We start from the raw sequence: 18939 nt of genomic DNA, 5'->3' as shown, positions 1-18939 counted from the left end.
TGTCAATTATCTCCAGCATTTAAAATAAATTGTTCGTACAGGTATCACAGAGTCGACATGGTGAATTTTTCTATTATATTCTCGTTTTTTTTATATTTTTGGGATTTTTACTATGCTCCAAAGTTAAAATCCCTTTGGTCAGGCCTGATCTATCTCAAAATTTAATTTCAGATATAAATTTTTATTAAAATCAATTCATCCGACATTAAGATAACTACATGTATACTATATGTTACAGAGAAAACGTATTCTCCTTGAAAATTGGACATCTGTATAATTTTGTGTCAACACATAGGCTTGCATACATAGCAATGAAAAAGAAAATCAGAAAACAAGAAAAGAGTAATTGAAAATTTAAAAATAAAAATTATGTAACCAAAATTATACTTAACCTAGACTAAATAACCAAATGTTATAACGACGGACAGAACAAATAGTTTGTAGACTAGCACTTTACCACCAAACAACTGCAAATACAATTAAGTAGCTAATATGAACATATAAATTACTTTCTATAATATACTAAAATATTATTATAAAACTATTGATTACATTAAGGATGAGACCAAAAACCCAAATAAAAAAACAAGCGTCACCATCATAATGGTCTGGTTTGAAAACTTAGTAAGGGAGTTATATTTCGGATGACAAATCATATTATATTTTGCAAATTTTGTAAGGCGATAACTTAGTAGGAGGTGGTGTTGGAAAATTTTCTTTTGAAAAAAGAACTTAAGAATCGTTCAATCTCAAAAGGTTGTAGAAGTCTTGTAAATATAACATAAGAATAGGCTATTGAACGGACAAAGTGATACTAATAAGAATTTTTTTTGGAAAAGTATTGAAAACGAAATAATTTAAAACGGGAAAAAGTATAACAAATCCAAAACGGAATTTCTATCAATTCATATATTGAAGAAATACTACTTCTCGTGTCTTTGTTGACCGTCATTCTCACATCTGGTACTCATAGGAAGACTATCCTATAATGTAAGGACCCTACTAGACAAGGACGGAATAGCAGGGAATCTCGTACATTACTGACCTCCTGCGTTATTAATTTAATCAGTAACTTTATATGTAACATAAATTAAGAACAAATTTAATAAAATAACGAAACAAACTAATATTTTTTAGTTGCAAATAACAAAATTTAACAGAATAAAAGCTAAATTTAGTGAATACTAAAGAATCACATAAGTATTAGTTTTTATTTAATTAAATTTTTTAAAAAAGGATTTAATAAATTTTCACAGAAAATTACAACACTTGTTACAATGAAATATTAAATTTGCTTTTAATTAATAAATTTTCTTTTTTCATTTATAAATATTGTATCTTAAGTCTAAATATAAAAAATCTTAAAATATTACAGTGTAATACAAAAATAAAGAACAATTTATGTTAAAAGCAAAATAATCCTTTAATTTCAAATCATTAAAATTCCTGATAAGTTCAATACGTTTTTCCTTATCGAAAAAATAAAATTAAAAAAAAAATTGAAAATAAAAAAGTAAAACATAAGAAAAAAAATTTTTTTTTACAACATTTAATTGTTAATTTTTTTAAATACAAGAGGAAAGACCCGCATGGCTGATTTAAAAAATGGAAAGAGCACAATAATTTTTATTTTTTAGTTTTTCTCTTTCAAAAGAAACTTTATTGAAGTGGCGAAAATTTTTCCTGAATTTTTAATTATTTTTCACTTATTTTTTACCATTTCTTATTTCAAACAGGCTCTGAATTTTATTATTAATAATAAAAAAAAAAAAAATCTGTAGTACATAATTGGAAATGTACGTGATTTTGAAAATTCCTGTTTAAAAGCTGTTGAAAATTCAAAGCATGATGTTCGCGCGTGATTAAAAAATTGTTATAAGGTAATAAAATTTTTTCTTAATTAATTTTTTTTTTTTGTTTTCGATGCCGAATTTATGAGAAGACCTTTTAAAGTGCAAAATAAATTAATTCACAATGGTATTATTAAAAATTTATTTAATTGGTGTAATAATCATAATTAAATCAGTTTTTTTTTGTTTTGTTCTTGCTATGCATGATGAGAAGAACTGAGTTTTAAGTTTATTTGTAATTAAAAATTGGAAAATACTCTTGTGCTGTTTTAGTTTTTTGAATTGTTTGTCTGACACCGTTGATTCAAATAAATATGCTGTTGGAACTTTAAGGGAGTAGTACTTAATATTAAGAGTGGTTTGCGCGCAGTGGTTTGCAAAATTTTAAAGATCCTCATAATTTCAACACGAAAAGTTGTAATTTTCTTAATGTCATTAACAAAAACAGTTTTCGAATTTAATTACTTCATTAAGTAATTACAAACTATTACAAACTGATATTATAAATTCAAAACACTGGCTCAAGCCAAATAACTTTTCAGCTTTAAGCAAAATTCAAGTTTCAACTAAATCTCACGTAATAGTAACTAACTGTTAAAGCAAAAAAAAAATTTTTCAAATCAAAACTAAAACAATTTTTTATTTCTTCTTTGGGCTCACTTTATAAATTTTTATTCCCGATTTAAATTTTTTAAAATATAATTTACAATTAGAGCAAAAATTATAGAACCAACTATTATAATTAAATTAGAACATATAGATTGACAATAATTACAGAATTCAAAATTGATTTTATTATTAAAATTATTTTGTATTGGTTGTTCCTTTAATACTAATTCTTTCATTTCATCAACAAGATTAGGAAATAATTCACGAAAATTTGAATTTTTTAAGTTGAATTTTAATGAATTTTTGGCGTACATTTTCTTTTCATATAGCGATGATGTGATTGATCCTAAAGTTGGAATTGAATCAAGCATGAAATTAAGTAATCCTATTAATATGGTTGCAACAGACCATGATGGATTCCACGTATCAGAATGAAAATCTGATATACTAAGGCATAATTTTGTATTAGTTTTAAATCTTCCATTTGGCGTAAACATATAAATTGAGGGGGGTTTGAATGGATATTCATTTGAAAATAATAACTTCCCATGATAATATCCACAAAAATATGGAGAATCTTCTGGACCTTTAATAACATAATGCCATTCTAATATATTCGATGGTAATGGTTCAGCATAAATATATGGTACGGGATCTTTTTTTAAACGCAAATATTCTTGTTGTAAACGTGAATTTGAAATTCGTTTCTTATTCATTGTTATTTAGCTTTCTGTAATTTATTTTTGACATATAAAAATAATGTTTACTATAAGACAAATTCTTTCTTCTTTTAAAAAAAATTAAATTTTTGCTTTGCTTTGTTTTATTTTTTAAAAATATTGACATTAGTGTGGGGATTTCTAAAATGGAAAACAAAAATAGTTTTCAAATTTAAAAAATTATTTTGTTTACTGAAATGCTTAGTGCAGATTAGAATCTCTACATGACGACAAAGAGTTTGCATTTTAGTAGACGTTTGTAATATTATTGAATTTTGTTTGACGGTTATTAAACTGTTTATCTACATTTTCATTCAAAATTTATGAAAGAAATAATCAAGACAGAAAAATACATATGACATCCAAGACACAAATTACCAAAAAAATAATCGTACTTTTCGTCATTTTTACTTAAATGAAGGGGATATAAAAGTCACATCATTTATGTTCTCTCATACAGCAGGATGGCGTTGTTGGCGCTCCAGTCGGCTCAGGTTAGATTCAAGCTGGTTTGGAGCTGTGGGCTTGCAAAGTAGAACTGGCATCAGTAGACAGAGTAAAGGTCATATTGGTTCCGGGCCACAGTGGATACAAAATGAATGAGATCGCTGACGCATTGGCGTGGTGGGGAATTGAAGTCTCTTTCGTTTGAATTGTCGCTTTTTGTGGACTGTCAATGACTGCTATTAGGGGCAATCTTCGCTGGGAGGCTGTTGAAAGATCTCATCATGCAAAGCTGTTCCTTCCATCTTGCTCAAAGAAGTATTCTTTAGAAAGATGGGAGGAAAATGGGGTGTATGCTATTATTGGCTTTTTGTCTGGGCATTGATCGAGAAAGTTGCTACGCATTATGCTTAGACGAAAATTTTTTTTTACTTGCTTGTTAAACAACTGATGGTTTACATTTTCTATTTTATGTGTCATTGTTTAGAAGCTTACGAAAATATTTTGTATCGATTTATAAATGTTTTTGATTTGTTGAATACTGGGAATTGATTATTAGTCGAACTTTAATCCTATCTTTACTGACATTTTTCAAAGTTTTAATTCAATAAACACAATGTATAGCATTACTTGAAAATGAGACTAAAATATTGTTGTTCTCACAATACGTTTAAGATTTACACGTGTTTAACAGTTACAAACTAAATTGCAAATTATAATTGCGAGCGATAAACTGGAGTCTTTTCACTTCTATTCTTGCAATTTGTTAATTTTAATAAATTGTGATTTTCAAAAATTACTGTATTCCCTAATTTTAAATTTTTATTTTATTTGACGTCCCATTTATTTATATTGTACAGCACCTCGTGAATTTTCCGTTCTATTTTTAGACTTTTGCAGCTACGAATTTACAAGCATTTATACAACTTATGCAGTTGATTAACTTTTTAATAGGAATTTACAAGCATTTATACAACTTATGCAGTTGATTAACTTTTTAATAGGAAATTTTTGTAAAAATAATCAACTAAAAATTGATGCCTTTGCTATAAATGAAAAAGTTGGTTGTGATAAATAAAATAATTTTCCGTTTCCTTTATAATTTTTTCTTTAATTTACGCGGTCACTAATTTTCCTTTTAGTTCATTTAACACCAAAAGTAAATAAGAGAATTTGTAGAAGTTTTTAAAATAACCGGAATAATTTTTAAAATTGTGACAACTCATTAAAATATGATGAAAAAACTTCGAAGAAGGAAATGAGAAACAACCACAGCTTGTTTTGTTTTCAAAAGACTTTGTTCTTGGTTGCTAATTATTTGCTTAAAAAATTATAGTGCAATATTTGGACCTCGTAATAAATTTTTTATGTGCTACTCTATCTTTAAGCTAATTACACAAGTGTTTTTTTCTGTTATTAATTAAGTACATTTAATTGAGATGGGATGACTTTTAGCAAATGTCTAATAAATTAAAAAAAAACAGCTGTGGTTATTAGTTTGAAGCTGCTCAAATTTTCGTTATCCTGCATCTGTTTACGTATCCTATGGCCCTACGAACGAGATTTTGGAAATATTTTAAATTTACCGTTCATTGTCTTTTTAACTACAAAAATAATTTTGTCATATCTTACAGAAATTAGAAAGCAAAAGGTTATTCAATTTGTGCGTAAATTCATCTAGCAAAATACCTTAATATTTCGAATTATTTTATTTTAATCGTATGAGTTGTTACAATAGCTGCCAGTTATCTTCAAAAATTATTTGTGTATGTCGTCGAAGCTATAAGCTTTACAGTATTGAAATTTTAAACCAAGGATTTTAATATCTATAGGACACTATTTCTATAAAAATAAAATTTTACCATCATTCTATAAATCCCAACAACACTTTGCATACAAACTATAAAGGCGAATACAAACTATAAAGGCGCATACAAATTATATAAAGTTGCAATGAAACAAATCCTAACAAAATGTTAACATGAGCTGTGTAGAACTCTTGTCAGTTATTACATAATTTTTGGAAAATAATCGTACGGATGTCAAAGAGTTAATGTGCTAAACTCTATTACTTTTCTAATTTGTTTTAATAGGCGATAAACAAAATTTTTGATTTTTAGTTTTTTAAAAATTTGAATTTTTTTTTGTAAAATTTGCATTTACATAGTTGCCATTGTGTTTTTTTTTTATTCGAGTTTTAAAGCTTCTACAATTCTTCTTTTTATATATGGATATGAGGACTTTGGAATGTAAATATTTGATATATTAAATGAGAATCTATTTATTTATTCTACATTTAACTAAAAACAATTTTTATTTGCCTTGAAGCTATTTTTTAATATTACTTTTATTAAAAATTATTTGAACAATGAAAATAATACTGAACATTATGTAGAAGCTACATAGGAAGATTATTTGAATTTTAAACAGGAAAAGAAAATTAAAATAAAATCTTATACGTGCACTCGACATTTGATCCTTTTGGTGTAAGTTCCGCTGCTTAAAGTAATATGCAACATATAAAATATTTCAACATTTATGTGCATAATTTAATGTGATTTCGTTTCTATTATTACACTTAGTTCTTTAACATAAGTTATGTACTTTAACTCTATAACAGTCCTATTTATTGGTTTTAGATTACAGTGTTCGGAAATGCTTTTAACCTTAAAGTGATAAATTCCTGAAAATTTTTTACACAAGAATTTTAATTTTCAAAACTTTCATTTATTAGCGAAATAACGATGTTGAGAAAATTTAAAACTTAATTCAAAAACTTTTCTTATCTTTCTAATAATAACAAAGTGCCGAAAACAGATTCATATTTTCATTTTGATCTTTATTGTTAGAAATTTGCAAGACGAAAATAGGAGAAAAAAAAAAAACAAATTTGTTTGCCGTTATTCAAATTTTTTTTCATATTTCCTAATAAATACTTTTTTTTTAACTGGTTTGATATTAAAATAAAAAAATTTGAATTATCCTGCTTTTTAGTCCTTTCCCTCAACAATATTGGAAAATAGTGCTTATTAGTTTTACTCAGTCTGTTCGTGAGTTCATTTGCTTAAAAATTTCTACATCCCTTAAGAAATAAATTTGAAAATTTACATGCAAACACATTATTCAATTTATTTAATTAGAAGAAAACTTTAAGCCATTTAAAAAATTTAAACGCCTCTTTTAATTATTTACTGTAGCGAAACCACAAATATTTTTAAATTCTACGCGTTTCTGTTGGGAAAGTTGAAAAGTAGTGACACTCTATTTCTAAGACGTAACAGTGCAGTCAACCATTGCAAAGGAAAAAAGGCCGTTAGAATTAGCATAATTTCAAAATAAAGTTGGTAACGTTTTTTTGTTGGATAATAATTCGCCTGACATTTTTACAGCTTCTGGGCATTTATAAGAAATTTATTCGGTTGGAAGAAATTTTTTGTCAGTTATAGCCTGACAAATTTAGCGAAATTTCAATTTCTAGCACTTTGTATTTCCGGAACTCAGAGCTTTCCCATATTTTGTTAAAAGGTAACGGTAAATGACTTGCCAACAGAAAACATAATAATTGTTTGTCTAAACTCAACTTGCTTTATTTTACATAAATTTACATTTCTTGAAATTTTTATGCTTCACCTAAAAGTATGCAATATTTTTTGATAGTTTAAGAAAACAAAATTTGGTGTTCCAATGAGAATAATATTGAGGATAGCTTCAATCATATTCTCACTTTTCCAAAAGAAAATTGCTACTTTATAAACCATTAGGTTGGTCTGAATTTATTAATAAAAGGATTGAATTTTTGGCAAAATTTTCCATTACAAAGTGATTCATTTGAAGTAGTAATTCAGTTTTACTGATTCACAATGGCAGAAGTATTTATTACTTACAAAAATAAATTTTTATATAACAACCATTTCTAAGTTAATGTTCAAGTTCTTTTTTATTTTTTAAGTTTTTTTTTTTAGATATAATTTAGTAAGTGTTAATACCTAGATGATGGCCCCAAAGAAAATTTATTAATGGACTGAATTTTTTCAAAGCTCTTTTACGATATAAAAACGTTAAAACTCTAAGGGGGCCTTTAGTCTAAACTTTAATCTGAATTAATCTGGTTTTTTACATTTCTGCTTAAAAAAATTAGGGCTTGCTTTGCCGGACCAATATATAGGTCTTTCCGGAATCAACACATACTTCTTCTCAAGTTAAAACTTAATTTACTTAATGTTTTTCTGTAAAATTGTTCCATAGTTTATAGCTTCTAACTAAGCAATAAGTTGCCGTTTGAAATTAAAAAAATTAGTAATCAAACGTTAATGTTTTTAAAAAGGTAAAATCAAACTTAACTTGCAATGGACTAGATATTGAAATACCACCGTTTAAAATTATGAGTTTTTCCATCGTAAATTTTAAATTTTAAATTATGTTTCTTGTAAATTAAAAGAAGTTCGCTAACTTTTCTTTACTTACATTTTGCAAATTCAAATTCCCTACACTTCAAGTAAACTCATATTTTGTTACACAATAGAATCTTACCGAAGGAAACATTCTCCATTTATTTCAAAATTTGTACATATTTACATTTATGAGTACTTATATCTATATCTATATTACTCTTTTTATTATAATTGTAAATATAAGTCTTGGAAAGTGAAGGCAATTTTCGTTTTTTGCATAATTCCGATATTCTGATTTAAGATAAATTCTTGAGATATAAAACGAATTTTAAGAAAGTTTCTATTAAATGAGACTCTCCACTAGAGGCATGAGAAATTCTCCACTAGAATTTGAATAATAAAAAATTAAAATAAAATAATTTTAAGTTGAATAAAACTAAAAGTAAATAGGTACGTCAAATTTTGGAATATATTAAGTTGTTTGAGGTGGAATGCACTTAAAATTGAAATTTATTGTCGATACATTGAAATTAAATCAAGAAAGACGCGCATTTAAATGGCCTTTTAAGTATTTTGTTATTAAAATGTAAGCTTCACTTAGAAGAGTGAGATTTTAAAATTTCCTATGATTTACAATTAAGATTTAATTTCGTGTCATTTCGTTAAAAGATATGAGCTTATTTCTAAAAGGTGTAATGTACAAGTTTTTAACCATTGAGTCGTTTCATGGTGAGAAATATATTATTTTTCTATATCTGGATAAAATATCAGTTCATAACAATCGCAGGAAAAAATTTTTGCATCAAGTAGTACTTTCAAAACTATAAAGCTAAATTACTCGAAAATTCAAAAGTTATATTGATGATACCATCATTCACTTGTGTCTTTGAATGTAATATTAAAGTACATTCAAACGAATAATATTAAACTTTTGAGGAACTTAATATTGTAGGCATTGTAGTGTGTAATAATTCGACCTAGTTTTTAACATATACGAGTAGTTAGATATGTCAAATTATTTTAATTAGATGCATACTTGAAAATTATCAACTGTAATCTTCTTATTTTTAGGGTTAATGCATGCTTTTTTTTTTAAACAATAACAAATTACTTAAACATATTTTAATAACCATTGCATACAATAAGGGAGGTTATGTGATGGCATCAAATTTCACATGTCGAGTCTTCGGGGGAAATGTGTTCCTTTTTGCTAGGGAAGTAGAAATAATAATAAACTATTTTCAGAGAGAGTTAATCGGTACGTTGATCTATCTGTCTGTCAGTTTGTCTGCGCAAACCAGTATTTAAATTTCGCCAGAAGCGATTTTAATGAAATTTTGTATATGAGTTTGCTTTGGGAGCGAGACGGTTTGGTTAACTTTTGCGCTATGTCATACTTGCCAGGTCGATTTGACATTTTTGTTCATTATTGGGAAAGTATTCAATAGATTAATTTGAAATTTTATATATAAGCTTCGTTTACGAGAGAAAACCTAATCTTTGGAAGAAATCTAGTTTCAGTTAGAGACCTTTACTAGATTAACATTTTCATGCATATAAAGAGAAATAATCAATTAATTGAAATTCAATATATGAATATTTAGGGTGTTAAAAGAATGAATATTTATTTTTTTTTGAGAAAATCAGGATTCGGAAACCATACTTTAAGTGCTTATGGAACTAATTGACAAAATTTCTGGAAATTTAATTTTTGAATTACGATTGACACCGGAAGTAACTGCCGAATTGTTTAAGAAATTCTAATGGCATAAACTGGATCTCTACTGAGAGCCGAATTTACATTTCCCTAGGTACGTTAACTAAAAATTTAGTAGCATTTTTAAAATTTGAATGAATCTTGTGCAACCCTTTCGCTAAACTAGGCAATACGCATTGCGGTCGCTTATATGCTGACCACATCATATTTTTTAAGAATTGTTAAACATGGAAAATGAAAATTGTGATTAAAAAATTTCTGAAAATTAAATAAATAATAAGTTAAATAAATTTATTGTTATTGTATAGAATTAATTAAATCTATACATAATCCATAGGAATTGTTTCTAAATGGTTCTCATAAAATAATCAGATTTTTTAAACATTACGCACAATATTTATATTGTACGAGTTATAATAAATAAGGTTACAGTACGATAAATAATTACCTTGATGTGTACCTCAAATTACAGGAATAATAATATATATACATATATACACATACGTAAATATAGTTTGCTTTCGTATAATAATCAAGTAAAATATTTTAAAAAGTTTCTAAATCATAAATATTAATTTTTCATATTTGTAATCTTGTAATATTCAAGTATAAATAAAGAGCAACTACACTTTGTCCTTATACATACATGTATATACAAATTTATTTTATACTCAACTTTTATAAATTTTTTATTTGACGTTTATTTAATTATTTTTTAAATATTTTTGTAATTAATTATAAAATGTCACTTTAAAAATATAAAATATTTCCTTTAGAAAAAGGGGAACAAAATATATAAAATTGAAATAATTAAGGAGTGTATATATGGCAGTATTAAAATCTTAAATGATTCGAAAATTAAATATTTTACCTCCACTTCTATTTATATTGTTTTAATGCCGGTAAAAATCGTTGTTCCGCTTCCTCTTCTATACACTTTGTCGAAATCATTTAATTGAGAATATCTAATTAATGCCAAAGAAGTGAAAGAAATATTTTAAAAGTAATAATGAGAAAGAAAAAGACGAAACTTTTAAAGTTGAATTTATTGCGTCAATTTATTAATGCCATATAAGTAAAAGCTACTAAATAATTCAATTCCCTAAATGCTAATAAAAGATTTCAAAATCTTTTTATAACTTATCTATAAATATAATAAGCATTAGAGCTCCATCTTTTGGAAATTATTATAAGGATGTAAGTAAGGATGTATTAGCTCGCATTAGACTTTTATACCATATAATTGTATAAGAGAAATGAAAAATTAATTTTATTTCATACGGCTTTTGTAATATGTCATGACAATTTCAATTTAAGTATCCCACTAAAACATAAGGATAATTTTGGATGAAATAATGTTACATTTAAAGTATAGGAATGAGGAAAACGAATTTTTTTCTTGAAATATACGTCTACATAACCTACAGGAATAACATAACCTATAAAAATAGAATAATTGTCATATAAATGCAAGTATATTGATAGCTAGGCAAATAATTTCTGTCATTTGATTTTTCTTTTTTTTTTTTTTAATTAAATGGAAATAAAAATTTATACAAAATTTTATAATAAAACTCGAAAGATTTCATGAAATGAAAGAAAAACATAAGTAAATTTAGATGAGAGGTTTGTAAAGCAGCACAATTTCGTTCCATAATTCAAAAACACCTGTATAAAGACGTATTTTAAAATTTCAATGAATAATTAAAAAAAAATGCGAATATTTTTGTGATTGTAGTAGTTGGGAAGCCAAATTTTTTCAAAATTCAAGCTAATGTATGTAGATAATTTTTATGTATTTACAAAATAATTGCAAATTGTCAAATCTATTGTTTATTACATTACAAAACGCTAGCTTTTACTCATAAGTAGCGTATAAATCGGTGCCTATATTGAGCTACTTCTATCTATTCTCTTTGTAGCAATGCAAGGCAGTTTAAATATAATATATTTTCTCATTGCATAATTTTAGGGGAACAACATATTACAAGATCAAACAAATTAAATGAAGTATTCACATATAATTATGAAATTATACCGTCAATTAGAGTAAGTTAAATTGTGATATAGTATAATTGTACATTTTTCGATAAAAATAAATTATTTTCTATTTATTTTTTGGTTTTGTGGAAATCTTTAGCGGGTATTATTATACAACGAAATCAGTTGAAAAAAAATTGAAAATTTTGCTTGCTTCTGAAGCGGTAACTCAGTTGGTGAGGAGAGCAGGAAAATAACGTCATTTCGTTATAATAAAATGAACAATTTTTGTACCTTCAGCACAATAACATAACAAAAAATTAATATTTTGGAATTCTAGCAGATTATAATTTTAAAGACGGTAAAAACTTCCTTTCGGGATAATAGCTTTCTAGTAAGCAAACCGTTTGTACACAAAATAACAAGTCAAGTCCTCCATTCTGTTCTTAAGGATGTAATTCAACTCAAGTTCTGTTCTCTGAAGGATAAGAAGTTTTCCAAGTAACCGCATAGACAGAAGAAGCAAAAGAAATTGACAAGCACATTTTGTTTAAAATTTTATTTTACATTTATTAAAAAAAGAAAACGAAAAACAGTTTACGAATTTGATTAAAAAGTTATTTATGATGTAGGTATGTGTGTGTACCGTACTCAAAAAATTATCACTTTTATACTCATTAGAGTACGTACATACATGCAAGTAATTATATTATAGAAAAATTAGTTACATTATTATACTTTTCGTTGCAATAGGTAAGTATGTGTGTGTATTTTTAATTTATTAAAAAGAGTTAAAAGCTTTGTAATATTTTATGAGCTCTAATTTTAAGTGTCGAAATTATTCAAAGGAATTTTATGATATTTTTTTTGTAGGGAAACAACATACATGTGTATGGGTATGTATTTGGTATTAGGTAGTTATGAGAAAGAGCACAGAATATTTTTATTCTCAAATATTTTTTAATATTTTGTAATAAATATGCAAATCAATTTTGTAAATGATGACAATTTTTTTAGTCAATAATTGTATTTTATTTCAGCAAAAGCCTATTATTTTTTATTTATTAAACTTTGAGAAAATAAAGAGATATAAGAAAACTTTATTAAAAGTATGAAATTTAGTTATTGGAATAGTATACAATTTGTAATTTGAGTAAATAAATCTGTTATAAACAAAAAGTTACGAGAAAAGAAAAAAAAAATGAAGGTTTGCAATGCATAATTTTAATTTCAAATGGTCATATTCATTTTCCGAGTTAAATAATTTTAACAATGTTATGTTTAAATATGAGGCATTGCTTACAGTAATTCACACCATAAGACTTTTGATCAATTGAATTTAGTTCTTTTTACCGATATTAAAATTTCACGAGGAAAAAATGATGTAAAACTGAGTTTATTCTTTAACTTAATTTTTTGGCAGTTGAAATTTTATTTTCCATTTTGAGTTCATAAAGTTCAGGAATTAAATATGCATTGTCAAAATAACAATAAAATACCTGTATACAAATAGACTTGCATATCCAAAATATTCGGTCAAAAATATTAGTAATTTTATATAAATATTTTCTAAAAAATTTTAAGTTTACTCAATTTTTGACGTACGAAAATTTAAGTATGGTATTGAAAGTACGGTAAATCGTAAACAGAACCCTCTTCTTTAAGCGCCTTAAATATTTTAAGAATTTCAATTTTACGATCATAAAATTTTAATTTGCAGTGTAGCTATTGTTAATAACAGTTGTTGCCAATTAGAAGCTACTAATATGACTATTATACATTGCAAGTTTAATGATTAAATTTAAAAAATTAAACGTAAAATTAAGCAAATCACCCAATAATATTTTTGCAGTTCATCTTTGTTTAGAAAAATTTTTAGTTTTTCATATTTTCATCCAAAATTACAAAACTACTTGAGGTTAAGAATTGTCTTAACTTTTATTTAACAAAAATTATATTTTGGAGTTTTTTAAACCACAAATCAAAATTATTGAGTTAAAACTAATTTTTCAGTGCTTTGAACAAAGCTGAACAATATCTTACATACCAATAGAGACAAGAAAATCTGATCACGACAACCGAAAGCTAAAATGTTACAGCTGAATAAATCGAAAATTTTACAATTTTATCGACAGAGTGTTCATCCAAAAAAATATATATATATACTTTTTATACCCGTATGAACGTATGTTCGAAATGTATACTAAATTTGCCTTACCATTTGAGATATAGACTCAAATAAATGTTTTTGATCAGCGTCGATTTCTTAATCGATTTAGCTTTGTCTGCGCATCCTACGAAAACTCAAAAACTAATTGAGCAAAATTCACCCAAATTTTCACAAATGATTTATTATAGTAAATGCCAGAACCCTATTTAAATTGATTATGATCGTGGTACTGGTTCGGGTATCTGCCATACAACTTCCAAGTTTATTTGGCTATATCTCAGAAACTATAAAAGTTGTGGTGTTGAAATTTCACACAAACGAATATATAAGTAGCGCTAATGTGTTTGATAAAAGTTGTTGAAATTGCGTGGCTCCTTCTGGTAGCTGCGTACAACTTCAATAGTAATTTGGTCATGTCTTAGAAAATATTAAAAAGTATTGAAATTTTGTACAAAAGTAAACAGTACTGAAATTTTGAATAAATTAATATTGTAATATGCCAACTTAATGACGTCATAGACTGTCCCAGAGTCAGCTATAACTCGCACATAGGATAACAAATTCGTACGGGTATCACAGAGTTGACAACTCTATTTTTTCTCGTTTTATTTTAAATTTCTTTTTTGCTTTTCCGAGTTTAATTCATATCTAGAATATCCGTGTAATTTTACACGTACTACAAAACGAATTCAAAAAAACAAAATTTAATGTCATTGACTTTCCTTTAATTTTCCACCACAAAACTCATTTGAGGCATACATATACCGTATACGGTTACGTAGCAATAAAAAATTAAACTAAAAATTTGGAAAATAAAAAATATAAACTTTTTTTTTTATTTTTAACTTTTTCGCAATTGTATCGAAAATTTTAACTACAGCCGATAGTCAAGTATATTCAACAAGAGCAATATCCTGCCGGAAATTAGATTTGATTTGATTATATGCTGGTATGAATAAAATAATAAAAAAAAAAATAATCTGTTATAAAGTTTATACACTCAAGCAATATCCGCTACTTTTGATACTTTAAAAAAAACCACCACTTCAAAGGGCACAAAGTGTGACTTTCATTTTAAACTACATTGTTTTGTTTACGAATATAGAGGAGAACAAGTGCTAAAATCGACCAAACAACGAATACAAGAAACAATAACGTAACTGAAAACGAATATTTATTATTAAACTTCGATAAGGTTGTATGATTGCGGCGGTACTCAGAGGTAAGAGGTGTTATTTATAAAATGTATTGTTTTTTATTTTTCGAAAACTTTTCTGATAAATTTTACGTTTATTTCAATGTTTGAAATTAGTTTTTTAAAAATTCAAATCGACTGGGAATAAGGGAGAATTAAAAAAATGAAAATTTATAAAAAAAAAAAAACAAAAAATGTCTAAAAGGAAAGCCTATTTATTTCGTGATTGGTTTCTTTCATTTTGACACTTAAATTTCAATGTTAAACGAATAAAATGAGAAAAAAAATTAAATTAAAATGTGAAATTCGAAAACGATGATAAAAATTTAATGGGGAAATTTTTAAGGAATTCTTCTAGTTCTATTAAAAAAAAGAATTTCTTAAAGGTCAAATTCAATTAAAGTGAGAACATTTTTATTTTATTTTCGTCTCCCCTGTTTGTAATTCAACTTTTTCGTTTAGGTTTTAGCTATATACATTTATTAATTCATTTTAGAAAAGGTTGTTGTGAACTGTAATGGAAAAGAGTGTGAGAATGAAGAGGAGGGAGGGGGATGAGAACTTGATATACGAGTTAAATTTTAAATGTTTTTAAAAATTTGTCTTGTTAAAATGGGGTCCTGTCTTATTAAAACTATAATAAAAATTGCCTATTGACAATAAGTTCCTTTTTTGTATGGCATATTTCGAATATTTTGAACATGTAGTGGAAATTCAGTAAGAATTTTTGATATTTCTTTAGAATATAGTAGGACACCCTTTGTAATTGAAAGTGCTAAAATTTTGTTTTGTGCAATGCCTACGCAACAATATTGTGTGTAGTGCTGATAGTTTTTATTGAACTACCGCTACACATTTCTAAGTAACAAGTAAAATTACAATTTTTAGTAGTCAATCATAGTGCTGATGAAATATAGTGCCGTTTTTGTGAAATTCGGCTAAGTCCGTAGGAAGATTTTTCTTTTTCAATTTTCTCATAAAATTTAAAAATATAAATTGTTTGTGCCCCACTTTAACATCACACGAACCTAAATTTTTGAAAATAGCGTGTTATTGTCATTAACACCAATATGTACTTTTAGTGATATGTATACCATTTTAGGTGTGTATGTCATTAAACTGTGTTCGTAGGGTATTATAAATTTGTCATTCCAATTGGAATACTAAAATAATTCTCAATTATACATATACGTTCTTACATTTTCGCTCACTGTAGAATTCTGAATTATCTAATAAGATTAAGTTGTCTTCGTCTTTCTTTTATGCCATGAATAGCTCAATAAAAAGTTGAGGCAGGTTATAATTATAAAATCCTAATTCGTTAGGAAACTATTGATATTTTTCTTTTAATAGTTCAAGAAAATTTCAAAAATAATTTAATTTTAAATTAAGAAAACATTCACACTGTTATGTTTAAATTGAAAGTGACCTAGAGCTATATCTAAACTATTTAAAGTCTTATTACCTAGAGCTATTTAAAGTCTTATATGGTTTTTCGTATATTTTTTGTGAGTATCACAGAGTAGAAACGATCAACTCTACTTATTCTTCTTTTCTTCTCATATTTTTTGTATTCACAATTCATTACAGTATACTAATGACGTTATTTTAAAAGAATCTGACATTGTTAGCTCAACAATAAAAGATAGAACAATTTTACAATTATTTTCAATAACGCCAATCAGGTTAACAAAATTCAATAAGAATATAAAAAGGAAAAATAACAAGAATAAAAATTAAATGAATAACCTAGATTCGTAAGTGATTCGGAATTTTCTTTCATCTTACTATACTTGTATTGCATATACTCGTACTTATGTACATAGTCATACTTAAAAAAATTCCAAATTTTCTGAATTTCTCTTCAAGACGATTAATGGAATTTAAAATTTTTCTCAATCTTGCTTTTTTAACTTTTCATTATTTGAGACTTTTGAAAGTTTCCATCATAGGAGATAAATTGGAAGGGTAAATAAATTCTTTTGGAAAAGTTTATGTTTTCACATTGAAAAGCATTTGAAGTTTCTGATAGCACTGTTCCCGCATTTTTTAAAGTTTTATTTTTTGTTTCAATTTTTTTAAAAAAAAGTTTTGTTTTGTGACTTTAACATAGGCCCTTCATAAATCGTTTGTATAATCCTTTCTTTAGTCTTCCTTGCTTCTATGATGCTACAAATATAAATTGTTTCTGTCTTGTAAATAAAAAGATGTGAGTAGTTTTACCAAAACTGCGTTTACTTTTTTGGTTAAGTATAAGAAAATATTTACAGTTTAGAAATTTTCTGTAAGTCTTCTTTTACATTGTTCTAACATAAATATTAAAGGGGTTTTGTCAAAATTCGACATTGTAGTGAAAATCAATAATAAATTTTATTGAAAATATTTTAAGGTTTTTACAATCGGGAAAATATTTTGAAATTGAGTGAAGGAAGGAACTACTATAAGAAATAACAGATGATTGTCCGGATTTCAAATTATTGTAGTGGGCCACAATGGTTGTTCATTATTAGTTTTATTTAGGGAAACATTTAAAAATTTTTCGATTTATTTGCCATAAAACACTTTAGTTATCCCAATTTTTGAACTCTATTTATACTGGTAATAGTCAGTCTGGTTATAGTATAGTATTCGGAGAAACACGCACAATAATTTCAATTGCAATACGATGTTCGTGTGCTATTGAGACAAAGATCCGATCGAAGTGATATGAATGGTTAGTAATTTATAAGATCTACGGGATAATTTTGACATTGGAAAACGTGTTGTGACCGAAAAGAGATTTGTTTTTTATTTCTAAAAACAGTTGACGTATGGAAAGAAATTCTTTTATACTACTGGCAAAATTTTTGGTATCTTCATTCGAATACACCTTGTTTTACTTACCTGTTTTTCCCAGAAATTAATTTTATTGTTAGATTTGTTTTGCTCTCTACTCCCATCATTCTCAATTTCTACTAGAGTTCTGCCCTGATAAGCAAATTATAATCTGTGTTATTATTGATTACAAAACGCTATTGCACTTACCTCAACTGTTCTCTTAACAACGTTTTTGTTACTTTTCTTCACGGCACGGTCCACGGCACAGTATGAAGCCTCAGTAGAGGTAATCCAATTAAATTATCATTAAGAAGCTGTTGCTTTTCTTATATTAATATATGTACGTTCTTCTTACTTCTCACCTAGAGTATTATAACACCGATATAGTATTGCTTATCGAGTGAATTTTATATATTATTAGACCAACTTATCGATTTCAGAGCTTCCGAAATCTATGTGGAATTATCTGGTTATAATTGCAACTGGCCATATTTTATGCCAGTTTAATTTATATTCTTACAAAATTGTTCTCCCAAAAAAATTCAAATATTTTGCCAGATACTCTTATTGATGAATCCTTTATATGAAGTGACGTTTCTTGTACGTACACATGTACTAAAAATTATTTATTAGCCTAATATATTATTTTGCAAAACGTCAAAACTAGTTTTTTATACATCTTTTAAGATGAATTTTGGACATGCATCACCTATAAGAATTTTTCATGGTATCGCATCAAATAATATCTGTATGTTTCTTATTATATATGTACAGTATATAAAAATAGAAACATGCATTTGTGACATAATGGCGATAACCTAAATGACAAGGGAAAACTTTATTACTGTTATCATTTTTTTTTTTCTTTTTTTATTGTGTATAGTTTTTCTGAAATATCACAAACTAAACCGCTTAAGTTTTCTTGCATAACTTTCTTTCTATATACGCTTATCTTGTATAATGCATGGTATAGTGGACTTACTTATGTGTCGTGTAGGATAGGTTTAGAAAATTTGTTTGCCCTTCTTATAGCAAAATATTATTGAA

General features: G+C 26.3%; 1 protein-coding gene across 1 annotated transcript; it reads right to left on the bottom strand.

Annotated features, from left to right (window-relative positions):
• Positions 1-2521: 2521 nt before the first annotated feature.
• Positions 2522-3175, bottom strand: LOC129612836 (ubiquitin-conjugating enzyme E2 J2-like). The gene has a single exon (XM_055526623.1). The coding sequence runs from the start codon at positions 3173-3175 to the stop codon at positions 2522-2524; it is 654 nt and encodes a 217-aa protein (XP_055382598.1).
• Between the last annotated feature and the right edge of the window lie 15764 nt (positions 3176-18939).

The sequence above is a fragment of the Condylostylus longicornis genome, unplaced genomic scaffold (genome assembly GCF_029603195.1).
Source record: "Condylostylus longicornis isolate FDR11 unplaced genomic scaffold, ASM2960319v2 ptg000004l, whole genome shotgun sequence".
NCBI classification, from domain to species: domain Eukaryota; kingdom Metazoa; phylum Arthropoda; class Insecta; order Diptera; family Dolichopodidae; genus Condylostylus; species Condylostylus longicornis.
Note: the sequence above shows the minus strand (reverse complement) of the source record. Positions and strands in the feature narration are given on the sequence as shown.

What these genes read in the sequence shown, in the direction of transcription:
- LOC129612836 (XM_055526623.1), bottom strand. Translation starts at nt 3,175, where the DNA reads ATGAATAAGAAACGAATTTCAAATTCACGTTTACAACAAGAATATTTG.